This window comes from Hyposmocoma kahamanoa, unplaced genomic scaffold (assembly GCF_003589595.1).
Source record: "Hyposmocoma kahamanoa isolate Upper Pololo Valley unplaced genomic scaffold, ASM358959v1 88, whole genome shotgun sequence".
Lineage (NCBI taxonomy): Eukaryota > Metazoa > Arthropoda > Insecta > Lepidoptera > Cosmopterigidae > Hyposmocoma > Hyposmocoma kahamanoa.
The window spans coordinates 6,919,584-6,932,816 of NW_020654466.1; the positions used below are offsets into that span (position 1 = coordinate 6,919,584).

At 35.1% G+C, this 13,233-nt stretch overlaps 2 protein-coding genes across 2 annotated transcripts; one reads left to right on the forward strand and one right to left on the reverse strand.

Moving 5' to 3' along the window:
* Positions 1 to 2,861: 2,861 nt before the first annotated feature.
* On the forward strand, positions 2,862 to 4,402 carry LOC113235807 (TP53-regulated inhibitor of apoptosis 1-like). Its single transcript, XM_026471713.1, has 2 exons — positions 2,862 to 3,062; positions 3,228 to 4,402. The coding sequence occupies exons 1-2, from the start codon at positions 2,916 to 2,918 to the stop codon at positions 3,318 to 3,320; spliced, it is 240 nt and encodes a 79-aa protein (XP_026327498.1). The 5' UTR covers positions 2,862 to 2,915; the 3' UTR covers positions 3,321 to 4,402.
* Positions 4,403 to 5,019: 617 nt separating this feature from the next.
* Positions 5,020 to 8,447, reverse strand: LOC113235788 (transcription elongation factor SPT4). The gene is made up of 5 exons (XM_026471691.1): positions 8,317 to 8,447; positions 7,784 to 7,868; positions 7,497 to 7,603; positions 6,052 to 6,107; positions 5,020 to 5,816 (listed from the first exon to the last, which is right to left on the reverse strand). Exons 2-5 carry the CDS (start codon positions 7,850 to 7,852, stop codon positions 5,698 to 5,700), a joined length of 351 nt encoding a protein of 116 aa, XP_026327476.1. The 5' UTR covers positions 7,853 to 7,868; positions 8,317 to 8,447; the 3' UTR covers positions 5,020 to 5,697.
* Positions 8,448 to 13,233: the final 4,786 nt, after the last annotated feature.

Consider the following 13,233-nt stretch of genomic DNA (forward strand, 5'->3'; position numbering starts at 1 on the left):
ATATTGCTTCAAGCGTACCTTGTGCTCTGGACATATTTTACATTTCACAGTGCAGATTTCATCATCACGTTTAACTTGAACGTAACCTATGGCATCATCGCCGTACGACTCCCTTGCAGATCTGTAAGTAACAAATATAATATTAGTTACAAGCAGTAAGAGGTTATGAGATAGTTTTGTACGAATTATTTATGCTTATTCCATCTTATGTCGTTACATTACATTGCAATACCAAATGCACTGCACTGTAGCGACTGACCGAGGGCGAAAAGGTGTAAAGCAAGACAAAACACTATTTTTCCCCGGCCTTAACTTGTTGCTTTTAAACTTCTATTCGCGCGATGAATAAGCACAAAAGTTTTAACCTACAGTGAAACCTTTACAGTACTTACATAGAAGTCTTGACATTCCTCAGCTCGGCAGAGCAGAAATCTGGGTTCAAGGCAAAAAAATTACCGACCATTAAAATGTCGATTCTTGGCAAATTTGTACTTTCCGCTTTCACAAATCCAGCATCCATGATTGTTTTTATCAATTAAATGAGAAAACAGTAACAGTAACACGTAGATTATGGGACTTATTACGAAAGCTTTACAAAAATTTCACGATCACAACTACAACAAATCTATGAGCACAGATTATGTCAGATTTGTCAGAGTGACATTAGTTTGTTTATATGCACAGTGACGTCACAACATGGCCGACAGCGTTTTCAGCGATCCAAAAAATAAATAAAAATAATATTTTTTAAATGCGATCCTTGAGATCCATCCTTGGCTTTAATTAACTGAAATCGATATATTTTGGTTGCGTAGGTCAAATACTGCAGGAAATACTCATTTATTGTGCTAAATTTGATATGAGTCAAGTAGCTTATTATTTCTAGTGCTTTAAATCATATTCAAGTCCTGACTAAAGCACTGAGTAGAGTTCTGGAATACGACCCCTAGAGAAAAAAGAGATTTAGGGTCGTATTCTAGAACTCTACTCAATGCTCAAGTCAGGATTGCACTGGAAGCACAAGCACTGGAAATACGACCCTAATGGCAAGGACTTGTGTATGATTTTCAGTGCTCACTGCAATACTCAAGTCCTTACTTGAGTATTGAGTAGAATTCTAGAATACGACCCTCAAAATGATTTCACAACAGCGGAAAAAGACCTTTTTATTGGATCCGTCGTTTTCGTTCAGTAACTTTAACTTTTGACAGATGTCAACATCAAATGTGAAAAATTAAAGGAAAAATATTTCATTTTATGAAAAATATGATATTTTTCAAAAAGGAAATATTTCCATGACAGACTGTGGCCGCTTTGTCTAGACGTTTTATGGCTCCGGGCGGATTGCAATCGATCGATTTTGGCAATAGAATGACACTTGACGTTTTGTTCAGACTGTGGGTTAGGTTATAGACGTGCGCAAAACAGTACCTCGAAAAGTAATGTGATATCACATCACCTTTCCGTAAAAGTAATATTACTCTGCGATATTACTATTACCCACAACATCACACAGTGTAACACACACACAACCAAAAAAAAAAAAAAAAAACACCGACTAATTGACAACCTCCTCCTTTTTTTGAAGACGGTTAAAAAAGCGATGCGTTTTAAAACAACCTATAAAACGCATTTCTAGAACATAAACTTGCATTATAAACAAGATCTACTTACATATTACTAGAGAGAATCAAACAAAAATTACGAAATATTACGAACCGTCTGGCAACCCACACTCACCCTGGTTAAATTTTACATTATAAATTGCCACGTAATCAAGCAATGATTAACAAGTTATGCAATTTCATTTTAAATGTCTACTGTTTAATTCGTTTACACCATCTAGTAAGTTGTAAAGTAACAAATGCACTCCAAAAATCAGACGTTAATTATAAGTTGTTACATAACCTCACTTTTACTAAATCTCTTATAGCTCTGCTTTCAGTTCAATTCGCAGAATTTTCAGTGATGGTACATCAATACCTACGCAATTAACTGATACTACCTTCATGTTTTTACATCTTGGATTGATTGTATGAAAGCGTATCCATCTCCTTCTAGATTACCAAGAAAGATCGAAATATATTTAACCAAGCACAAGCACTGATTAACAAATTATGCAATTTCATTTTAAATTGTCTACGGTTCCATCCTTTTACACCATTTAGTAAATTATGAAATAATTGGGGTATTAATACAAACATCGTTCTACTGCAATATTCCAAATTAGATGCATTTACATTGCATTTCGCATAATAGTATTAAACAAACATCACTCCGTGATGTTCTAAGCATCACGCGTAATATAAGCATCACGTGTACTGTTTCAGGTAATATCACGCGGGTAATGTTTCGGGTAATGCATCACGCGCGTACTGTTTCCGAGCGATGCATCACGCGGGTAATGTGTAATGCTAACATCACTCCGTGATGCTAACATCACGCGTAATGCTAACATCACGCGTAATGCTAACATCACGCGTAATGAGAACATCACGCGTGATGTTAGCATTACATTGCATCATAGCATCACAGTATTGCATCACGCCGAGTACTGTTTCGCGTAATGGGTGTTAGTAGCGACACCTGGCAGCAGCGCTACGTAACCCTACGGCACGGTTAGCAATGTCCGATCAAGTAGTACGTCGAAAATTTGCTGGGTGGCGCTATTAATATAGATATTTACTATATTTAGTTCATTTTGGGAAACTCCCAGAGCACCCCGACATGGTCTATGTAATGGGTAATGTTATGAGTAATGCATATTTTTCCGAAGTGATGCGTGATATAACAGTACCCTGTCGCGTGATATCACCTTTGTAATATTACTCACATTACTTACACATGTCTATTAGGTTATAAAAAATCGAAATTGTTGCAAAATTATCTAGAAATATATAAAAAATTTGAACAAAATGAATAGCATTGGCGAAGAGTGTACAGAATTAAAGAAAAAATATGATGATTGCTTTAACTCGTGGTTTTCAGACAAGTTTCTCAGGGGAAACAACGATGATTCCATATGCGCTGATATCTTTAAAGTTTATCAGGATTGCGTAAAGGTAAAGATTTTTGCATAATTGATCGTTTGTTACAGTAACCGGCTTAATATATTTATAGGATTTAGATCTAAATTTAAAATGTTTAATTTCAATAAAAAAATAAATGCTTGCTACTATAAATATGACTACAGTAAATGTTAATTACCACAAACTCGAAACTTTCAGAATGCAATGAAGCAACAAAACATTGACTTCAAGGAAATTGACAAAGATGTACTAGGCACTGAAAATGAGAACCGGCCACCAGGCAGCAGTTGACATCCATTCAGCATGATGTGCATGCTTAATCCTGCCACTTGTTGGAACATTTTCACTCGAGACATGTTCAAACATCAACAGGAACAAATACAGTGTGATAAAAATTATGTAAATAATAATAATAATGAACTAAATGAATGTGACTTCATGTAACTTTCAATTTTAACCATACAGTGCAAGCAGTTGAAACTGGTTTTTAAATTATATTCCTGTAAATATGCTTGCTTGTCACTATTCAATGTTTGCTATTTCTTAGCTGCTCAAGCACATTAAGGAATTTAACATAGACATATTAATTATCAGTGAATGTTTTGTAGTGTTGTATACAGCACGTTTTGCTAAAATTTGGATATATCTGTACCAGCCCCAGTAGCATGGTTACGCATGATAGTCGCGACAAAATTGAAATAAGCGCCCTATTGGCTATCCAAATTAGATCTGATTGAGACAGCCAATAGCATGCGCTTATTTCAATTTTATTGCGCGGGTCGAGACTATCATGCATAGCCATACTACAGGGGCTGTAAATGTATCATGTAATAATTGATTTAATTATTTAATAGTAGATGTTCAAATTCAATACCTACTATGTTTGTGTAGAACTATATTTAACAAACACACAAGGAGATATGTGTCTTCAAGCCTAGTCATGCTATGGTTGCTGATAAAATCATGTGTCAGGTTATATTGGCTTACATAGATTTTTACCATTACTATTATCATAATACTTTAAAAACATTATCAAAAGATTCAAACATTATGTTATATTATGTGAATACTGAGGAATGAAACAATCAATTTTGCCCATAACTAGTATTAACGATTTACATTGCAGGCAACCATTAAAAACCAGAGTTAGTTGCTATTCCTGATATATAGTGCAACCAATTGTTAATGTTAGGTTTTCCAAAATGTATTTTAAAAATTATGCATTTAAGTGCAGTATGTTTTGTTTTGTGCAATGTTTTATAGTCTATGTGTAAAAATAGTAGTAGATATTTAAAAATAAATGTTTGTTTATAGTAAATATGTGTTTTAAGTAAATGTGATGTTGTCTCCTTATAATTTAATCTATATTATAGCCACCAGGGACTTGTAATTGAATACTTAAACCTTGTCATTAAACATAAGTTTTTATTTTGTATTAAACTTACATTAATTATAAATATTGTTAATTATAATAATCAGTTAATGGAACATGTGTTAACAATTTTTTAATATATCTTGCCTTAAGATTCTTTTCGAGTTTTTAAGATTCTCTTTAATTTGATAATTGCTACTACATGAAACAAAGGTTATAAAATAGTAGTTTATGTGACTGTTACATAATGAAAGGCATTAAAATACGAGTGTGGGTTTATGATACGAGCCGACAGGAGCGTTTCATGAAAACATGTCACAAGTGTTTCAATGCCTAATGTATAGTTACATCATTGACTTACAAATAAATGGACGACGGGTCTAATACAAAAACCACGAAAAAAATGTCCCAAGTCAACCTATTCGAAATTTAAATTGTTATGTCATCGCAGTATCGCGCTGCCCGTAGAACAAATGAAGACTAAAGCGGAGTGTGGCGCTCTGTATACGATTTTAGCGCCTTACAAGTGCGGACACTTTTTAGCGCGGACCCGACGTCCATATAATTGTAAGTCAATGAGTTACATACACTGTTTATCTACACACAATATATTATAAGCTCTCTGTGATGTGTTCAGGAACTGCATGTTACGACTGCCGAAATGGCGGCAAATAAAAACTTTTGTCACGCATGTCACACAAACGCAGTTTTTACTTTTATTTCATAGGCAAACTAGAATCAGCCCCAACTAGTATCATATAGTTCGGTATCAAGTAACGTGTGAAATTGTCAAAATTGTTTGCTATTGACATTTAATTTTGAATAAAACTTCTATCTCAACCAAATCTCAACTGATATTTTATTGAGGTCAAATCAAATTGTTTTGTTTTTCAGAGATATTCGAAATTTTAATGTAATAATAACATCAATCGATGTTATTATGAAGCAATAATATTTTCACAGATAAGAAATTTGTTCTAACAAAACAGTTTACTTTGATGCTGGTCGTAATTTGCTGTTTTTGAACACAATATAGAGAGTTTATGGTATGTCTGTAGGTAAATTATGATAATTTACAGAAATATATGCTATAACATCATAAAAATGTACTCTCATTACAAAATTTAATTTTAACATGCTAATATATCCCTTAATAGCGACAGTTACTCAGTTAATCAGCAAATTAGTTGAAACCAAATTTTTGTACTGAGACGGAAAGTGTTAACTAGCCTGCAGGTCCCAAAATCACTAAGTTAACACAACAAGTACCAAGACTCTAAATGCAGTAATAGAATTCTATCTTTGGCTAGTATCCCTGGAACGGTATGCAATGCCACGGCTTTTCATCTCTCTGATTACACCGGCGGGCAGGCGGCCAGAGACCGAGATTGCGTACACACCTTTACAAAAACGACCTGAAATAAAAATTATGTTAGGTACTGAAATATTACACATTACTTTTACTGCTTTTTTCCAAGTAAAGAAGAGTAAAATCCAACTTACCCTTTTCGCCTACTTACCAAGAGTAAGTTCACTTCCAAGGAGTAATAAATTGTTATTTTAACAGTTAAGTATTGTTACATATATAAGAAACTATATAAATGTACACTGGACACAAAAAGAATATAATAGTAATGTTTAATTACTTACTTATCCGCTGCCATTTGCAGACCCAACTGTCTTCTGGACTCATGACTGCAATCATTCTAAAATATAAAAATGTTGATTGTTATGTCTAATGTGCCATTTAAAACAACAGTAATACAAGTAAGTGTAAGTAATGTGATATCACTGTTGGAGTGTCAACAATACTATAATGAGATTCAGCCTGATTGCTGTCATTATTAAATAGTCACCACATTTATTGATACAGAATTGCATTGAGCTGGTCAGAAAATTTAAGGCTGTAATAAGAGCTCAAGCCGATTGTGTATATAAGTTGTGTGGTAACTCCTTTTAGGTCACTTTTTGTAGTATTAGCGTAGTTTAGAGTATTACGGCCTCGTATCCAGGAGATCTTAGGTTGTGGTGTGCATCTGCACTTTGGAGAATCTTTAATTCATGAGGGAATTCCCCAACCTGCATTGAGGGAATCATGCCTTAGTTAAAACCTGTATCTAGCTCTGGGCCATATAAATGGTGTGATCAATATTAATCACGACTGAAATATGATAACTCTACTCATGATAAAATTAGCACTTTTGCTTACAGTAAAACAACCTGTATATTGATAACAGTAATTGACACTATGCTAATTTCAAAATGGCAACTTTTCACCAGAGCCTATAAAAAGGAAACTTGTGATAACTTTTTATTTTCAAACATGCATAATGTTAATGATTTATTACTACATAATACATAATCATATATTTTATAAAATATATGATTATATTGCTATTTAATCATTTTCTTAAGCTAAATAATTTAGTATTAAATAGACAAAATTTCACATATTATATACATTTTGTTGTACAGATTGCAGCACATCAAGTTACAAATTCAGAAATCTTTTTCCAATGCACTGGAGGCGATATTGTAACAAGTGTATAGTTTCGTGTGCTGTTGTCTGTGCATACTGCGCCCGTCACCCTGAGACATAATATGTTGACAATTGTCTTATGTAAAAAAAAAAACGGCAATTCTGACATTACTGCTTGGCGGTAGAAATCGGCAAAGTGGCAGTACTTACCTGGATGAACTCTTTAACAAGGAGCTCTACTTTTACTCAATGCCTTTTTTTTACTCAAAGCCCTAAGATACCTATTTCCTTTGTCCCTAATACTTAACAAACTGTGCCGTAAAATACATTTTGGTATGACTTCTATAATGCATGATTAGTGAATGACGTTTTAAGAAACTTTTTAAGCCAATTTGATCTTTAATTAGATTACATAAATACAAATTTTAACCAAAAAGCAGGAATGCGTTTACACTTTTCTGTTGAATGCGTAAGAAGGCTCTCAGAGCCAAAACGTTGGCTTGGGAGTCAAGTACAGGTATCTTGGGGTATCGACTGTTCCTGTAACATTTATGTACAAAAATATGCATTATAACTCTAATCGAATCTATACTCTAATTGAATCTATATAACTCACCCATCAAAATTGTTGCTAGTACAATCATAAACGTTGTCTTTATTGTTCTTCATGTGAAGAAATTCATCACAGTTGTCACAACCATCGTATTCAAACTGATCAAATGTCTGTAATGAAAATGCTTATTGGTTATTAGTTTTAGGTTATGTACAAGTTATCGATAATTTTTAAACACGTAACGATAAATTTTACACATTTTGGAATGTAATTTAATTTATTTAAAACAGAAATTACTGGAATAGATGTAGAAACTGAAACCTGTATATTTATTCATAATTACTGCGTACCTTTATTAAAGAACAAACTAAGCACGCTCGTAGACCTCTCAATTCTTTTGGTACGACGTCCATGGACATTATCTAACGAAAAATACTGCAAAGAAGGAAATTTTAAATAATTTTAAATAATCTATCTCGGTATTATTTTCCGCTACAAAAAATTGCCACAAACCACCAAATCACATTTGAATCTTTTAATAAATTCTTTGGCTTCTCGCGAATACAGTTTTAGCCACGTTTGAGGCAACAACAATATTTATATTTTTCTCGACTAGAAAATACTGCAGTGGATGCTTATATTATATATTAAATATTTTTTGTTGTGTCTAATGTGTTTATAGAATGGCAAAAAGAACTTTGGGTTTTTTAAATAGTCTTTTAAGTGGCGGGCAGTCATTATTCATTCACAACACAAACGTACTAGGGATGTTATTCATGTTTTCACTGTCACTATATCGCTTAGCTCACTGGCTAATAAAAGACGTTGGAATTTTCAACACGGCTTATTACGGGTATTTCTTCTTGTACATGTGTTTCCATACCATTTGCTTTTTATAACTTGATCCTTCTTTTAGAAACTTTTCCATAATGTTGTCATAATCATAAATCGAAAATTTAAAACTTCTAACGTCAATTTGTGAATGAAATTTGTGAGCCTGTGATCCGCCACGCGGGCAGGAGACTGCTAAAAGGGGGCATTAATTATCCTGCATTTCAGTCCACCTAACCGTCCGCCGCGTAATGCAGGATTATAAATGTAGTCGCAGCGTGCAAGCCATCCTGCAATACGCCCTGCGAGACTCCATACGTGGGCCATAAGCAGGGTAGGTAGTGTGTGAGTAGTCTCGTGCCTGCGCGGCGGATTGCTATACAGGCAGTGAATGGGCTGTTTTACACACTGCATTATGGTTCATCGTCAGTTCCGTTGAATTTCTTGCACGTGAACTCGTTAACTCGTCGGTTAACTTGCAAATTAATATGCCAAATTTACGTGCTTTGCTTCTTTGATATTGTACATAATATAAAAATATTAGGGGTTAAAGTATGAAATTGCCGTTTTATTGCAATAGGTTCTTTGAATTTTCATAGAATCTTCATGGTTTGAGGTTTTCGAATGAAACTTTTTTCAAATGGTTTCTGTGAGTTTTTTTTTTTAATTTGAAACATTTGAATATCAACTTTCAATTGTTTTTGTTATTCAATTTAGACAAGAAAGATGGATACTGCGAAAATTCGAGTGATTTTTGAATACGAGTTCCGACGCGGAACTAACGCGGCAGAAACAGCCCGCAATATCAATGCTGCGTTTGGAGAGGGGTCTACTAATGAACGCACCGTGCGATTTTGGTTTAAACGCTTTCGTGATGGAAATTTCGACTTAAAGAACGAGCCACGAGGAAGACCGCCCACACAGGTGAATAACGATGAATTAAGAGAGATAGTGGAAGCCGATCCTAGTCAAACTACCCAGGAATTAGCGGCATGGTTTAACGTTACCTTACCCACAATATTGACTCACTTGCGTCAAATCAATAAAATAAAAAAATACGAAAAATGGGTGCCTCATGATTTGACTGATCTGCAGAAAGAAACGCGTGTTGAAACTTGTGTTGCCTTGTTGAACCGGTACAGAAATGAAGGAATATTGGATCGAATTGTAACATGTGATGAAAAGTGGATTCTTTATGATAACCGGAAAAGAAAAATGCAATGGCTGACCCCAGGTCAAATGCCACAACAGTGTCCTAAAGCAAAACTTACCAATAAAAAGGTAATGGTAACTGTTTGGTGGTCTCAGCATGGTGTTATTCACTATAGTTTTCTCCGATCTGGTCAAGCAATAACGGCAGATGTCTATTGTGCCGAACTCCGAACCATGTTGACAAAACTAGCAGTAAAACAGCCCCGACTCATGAATCGATCTTCACCATTATTGCTCCACGACAACGCGAGACCTAACACAGCACGAGAAACCATTTTGACCCTTCAGGAACTGCAGTTAGAAACCATTCGTCATCCTCCGTATTCACCAGACCTTGCTCCAACGGACTACCATTTTTTTCGTGATTTGGACAATTATCTACGTGACAAGAAGTTTTCTTCCCAGGAGGCAGTACAAAATGCTTTCACACAGTTTGTGCAGTCTAGATCGTCGGAGTTCTATCGCAAAGGCATTAATAACCTTCCCATTAGATGGCAGCAATGTATAGATAATAATGGCAACTATTTTGATTAAATAAATTTGTTAAAAATTTAAAAAATAAACAATTTAGATTTTCAGTACAAATCGGCAATTTCATACTTTAACCCCTATTAATAAAAGGTTCTGGGGAGAAGAAAATGTTCGCTATTCGAGAGAGAAATTGTGGTTGTGTATGATATGAAAGTTATTGAAAGAATTGATATTGATGACTACCAAAACTTTATTTGAGGATGAATAAAGAGATTTTTAAATTTTTTCTATATAAAGTGGGGCCAAAAATAGCAAAGCAAAACATAAAGATGAGTTGACAGCATTTCAGCAGAACAAAGATTTGTAGCTACATTAAGCTTTTTAACGGCAAGAAACGGCAGTTCATCACGCAGGACTATTGTTACTCCTGCGCGGCGGACTGTTAGCGGTTGTAGGAACTTGCTGTAGTCTTGCAGGACACAGGGGTATCCTGGTTGGCATTCAACGATTGGTTTACACACTGCGACTACATTCATCTGAATTACTCGGAGGACGGCTAAAAGGGAGCATTCATTATTCTGCATTGCAGTCCGCCTTGCCGTACACAGCGTAATGCAGGATTATGAATGTAGTCACAGCGAGCAAGACATCCAGTAATCCTGCGATACGTCCTGCGAGACTCCATTCGTGGGCCATACGAAGGATAGTGTGTGAGCAGCATCGAGTATATAATCAGAAATAGAGACGAAATGTAATTTAATTTGTTTGAAAACTATTCTGCCATATCATTACTGTGACAACTGCGCTCCGATTGGCTACCCCGAGTTCGAAACAATTGATGGGTGTCGTCAACTGTTTTACTTCAAATCGACCAGTTAACTTGAGCTTTGCTATAATGGACGAAAATTGCAAAATTACATATTTAATATTTAATTACCGATGAAATGTGATTCCGTTTGTTTTGTAATTAGATGTTTAGCTGTTTTTCCCACACCACCAAATAGAACAGCACGGCATTGTTAGAGATAATATCTTTATTACAATAAATTCAGAAATTTTTTTGGAACTTACGGAGACGTACACATAGGTCTGCAGTTGGCCTGTCTATATTTCAGTACAAACGGGAGTTGATATTTATAAGAATTGTATCGCTAATGTGTTACCAGTACTTACTTAATATGTTAATGTGTTATTAGTACTTATTTCGTCTCTATTTCTGATTATATACTCGATGGTGAACAGGCACCTGCCTGCGTGGTGGACTGCAATACCGTTAGTGAATGGGCTGTTTTAGTGGACTGCAATGCAGGATAATTAATACGCTTCTACGTTGTAACGACTATAATGCGTTTTTGACTGTTTGCATTTGGATACACGACGAAAAGAAAAACAAGATTAATTGAAATTAAAGACTGATCATGATTGAAGATGGATCATTGGTCAAATTGGTGTTTTAAAGGAATTTAACAATGACTTCAATCTATAAACAAGAGCATTAAGAGCAGCTATATGTTCCATCAATAGTAATAGTGTTTGTTTTACTAGTGTTAAATTTTGTGAAAGAGTAACAGTACCGTCATACGTGGTGCGCACTATAAGTTTCCGGAATGATTAAGAAAAACATGCAAATGGTCAGAAATGAATTTATTGTTTCTCAAATATTCTCCGTTAGCGTTAATGCACTTTTTAATACGAATAAACCAATTTTGAAAACATTTATGCCTCATTAATCTCTAAAACGTATTTCTTATACTCTTCGACAGCCTCTTCAGGTGATGAAAATCGTTGACCGCGTAACTGGTTCTTAATTTTTGGTAATAAATAAATGTCACAAGGTGCCAGGTCGGGATTGTACGCGGAATGGTTCATAAGGTCAACGTTGTTCACTGTCCAAAATTCATTTGTCTGTCTGGCCGTGTGAGAACTGGCATTATCGTGGTGCAAGATGATACGGCGATTACGGTTATTTTTATGGAACTTGTCAATAACTTCCGGCAAACAAATGGTCGTGTGCCAATCACTATTTATGGTATAACGATTCTCCAAAGCAACAGTAGCCACGTGTCTTTTAGTTTTATTAAAAAAGAAGAAGTAATCATCCGCTTAGAGGCACTTTGCGCGCGCGCCACTTTGGTTGATTTCGGCTCATCTCGAAAAACCCATACGCTCGATTGCTGCTTTGTTTTGGGATCGTAACTTTAAATCAATGTTTCGTCACCTGTTACTTTACTTACTGTGTATATGTCCCACACCAAATTTGACGCCCCTTCGTTGGATCTGGTAAGCATGGCATTACACCAAGTGACGTGGTCCGTTTTTTGAGCCTCAGTCAAATTGTGTGGGATCCACCGAGAGCACAGCTTTTTTACACCTAAATGTTTGTGTAGTATTGATTGTATTTAACTCATGCCTGTGCCTAAAGATGCCCGAATCTCATGGTATGTTACATACCTGTCTGTTTTAATTACACGGCGCACAGTATCGATGTTTTTGTTGTTCACAGCAGTGGACGGGCGACTATCACGAAATTCGTCACTGAGATTCACACGATCGCGTTTGGATTCTGCAAACCAAACAACAAAAACAACCAAAAAGTGTTGTTTGCTGATGACACAACCTTGATTTTTAAAAAGTATACATAAATGGAGTGACTTCTTTGGGTTCTCTAGTAAAAATGGGTGTTCCGCAGGGCTCAATACTTGGACCTTTCTTATTTCTGATTTATATTAATGATCTGCCATTCTTTGTTAAGGACCATTGCGAAATAGTGTTGTTTGCTGATGACACATCCTTGATTTTTAAAACAGACAGACATGACATTAACTATGACCATATTAATGATACCCTCTCTAAGGTAGTTTAATGCTTACAATTTATTGCTTAATGCCAAGAAGACAAAATGTGTTAAATTTGAATTATCTAACGTAAAATCGACTAGTCCAAGTATAGAAATAAACGGAGAAAAGTTAGACCTTGTTAATATTTTTATTTTTTATTTATTTATTTATTTATTCACTCTCACATAAGGAAGATTGTACATTATAATTATATGTTAAACAAGACTTAATAATGACTAAAGTTAGCTACCTTAAGCGAGAGTCTGGAGTTCGTACTAGGTAACTAGACCTGTGTTACAAATCTCCAGGCTCCCACCCCGTTACAATTTATTTATTTAGTTTTCAAAAAGGTAAGTATATAATCTAAAAGGAAAGATATGAAGATGTTTCGTGAGTGAAATTTGTGTGTGTGTGTGTGTGTGTGTGTGTGTGTGTGTGTGTGTGTGTGT